At 25.7% G+C, this 1,169-nt stretch overlaps 1 protein-coding gene across 1 annotated transcript in view; it reads left to right on the top strand.

Annotated features, from left to right (window-relative positions):
• LOC134230780 (uncharacterized) overlaps positions 1–521 on the top strand; it is a 1,866-nt gene extending 1,345 nt beyond the window's left edge. The window contains exon 4 of the mRNA XM_062712629.1: positions 1–521. This exon is cut by the window's left edge and continues 361 nt beyond it. Coding sequence (XP_062568613.1) covers positions 1–180 — 180 coding nt within the window. The 3' untranslated portion in view covers positions 181–521.
• Positions 522–1,169: the final 648 nt, after the last annotated feature.

Raw genomic sequence — 1,169 nt, 5'->3', positions numbered from 1 at the left:
ATCACTGATTACGAGTACGAGATGATTAAGAACTTGGCGAAAAAGAAACAAAGCAAAGAGTTAACAGAAAGTGAGTGTAAAATATCCCCTAAGAATGGCAAAAGTGGAACAGGTGATAATTCTTATGAGGATGCCATATCAAAAAAGTCTACGATGGATAATACAATAAAGAATAATTGAAAAACAGTTAATGTATATTTTGAAAAAAAAGTAATATATTTGCTTTATTTCTGGCGAAATGCTTAACACGTCTATTTCTATTTTGCAAATGTAATTCATGTTACATTATGTAAATACACATTATTTATTAATTCATTTTATATATTATCAAAAATTTAATGGTCAATGTCTATAACATGTTTACCCAATATGAATGGATAAGTATTTATGAACAATGCTTACTAAGTGTTATTTGTAAATTTTAATCAGTGTACTGAGAACACTAATATTTAGAACAAAAGATATAATATACATGAAATAACAAGCACACATAAAATACTGTAAGCCATTAATTAAAATTTGTTTGAATTTGACATTTTTTATATAAATTAAAATCATCATTGAATAAAATCAGAAATAAAATTAAGATTCTTAATTTCGGGAGTCCAAAAAATATATGAATGACGTTTCTTCTTCAAAACTATCATTCCTTATTCCTAAAAATCCTTTGCTGTTAATCTATGTTAATTAATAAATATCAGATATATTTGTTATAGTATTCCAGACAGCATATAAGAGGAATTTCTTTTTGTAGTGTTTTTTCCATTATTCAAAAGTGGAAATTATCTTTGGGATTGTAATTTATTAAAAACTATATTCATATGTTAATCGGTCTCAATAAACTAGCAAACAGATTTGCCTTAATATATGATTTTTTATTACTTACTACAGAAAACATGTATCTCTAACTTTGATATTTACTGCATTATTTCTATGTATAACATTTGCTAAGAGGTTTACAATCTAAAAAGGTCAAGGGGATGCAGCTCTTTTTCAATTAAACCAGCATATCCGTCGATTACTAATCTACTCCTGAATCAATTTTATTCTACTTCGTTCCTGTTGTTATTTTTTCCCTTTAAATCTTCATACAAGTGTGAGAGCTGTTTAACATTTCCAAAAATAAAATTTTAAAAATAAAAAAAGCAAATCTCGTAGAAATAGAATAT

Source organism: Saccostrea cucullata, unplaced genomic scaffold (assembly GCF_032062105.1).
Source record: "Saccostrea cucullata isolate Sc308-1 unplaced genomic scaffold, CSIRO_AGI_Scuc_v1 ctg136, whole genome shotgun sequence".
NCBI lineage: Eukaryota > Metazoa > Mollusca > Bivalvia > Ostreida > Ostreidae > Saccostrea > Saccostrea cuccullata.
Note: the sequence above shows the minus strand (reverse complement) of the source record. Positions and strands in the feature narration are given on the sequence as shown.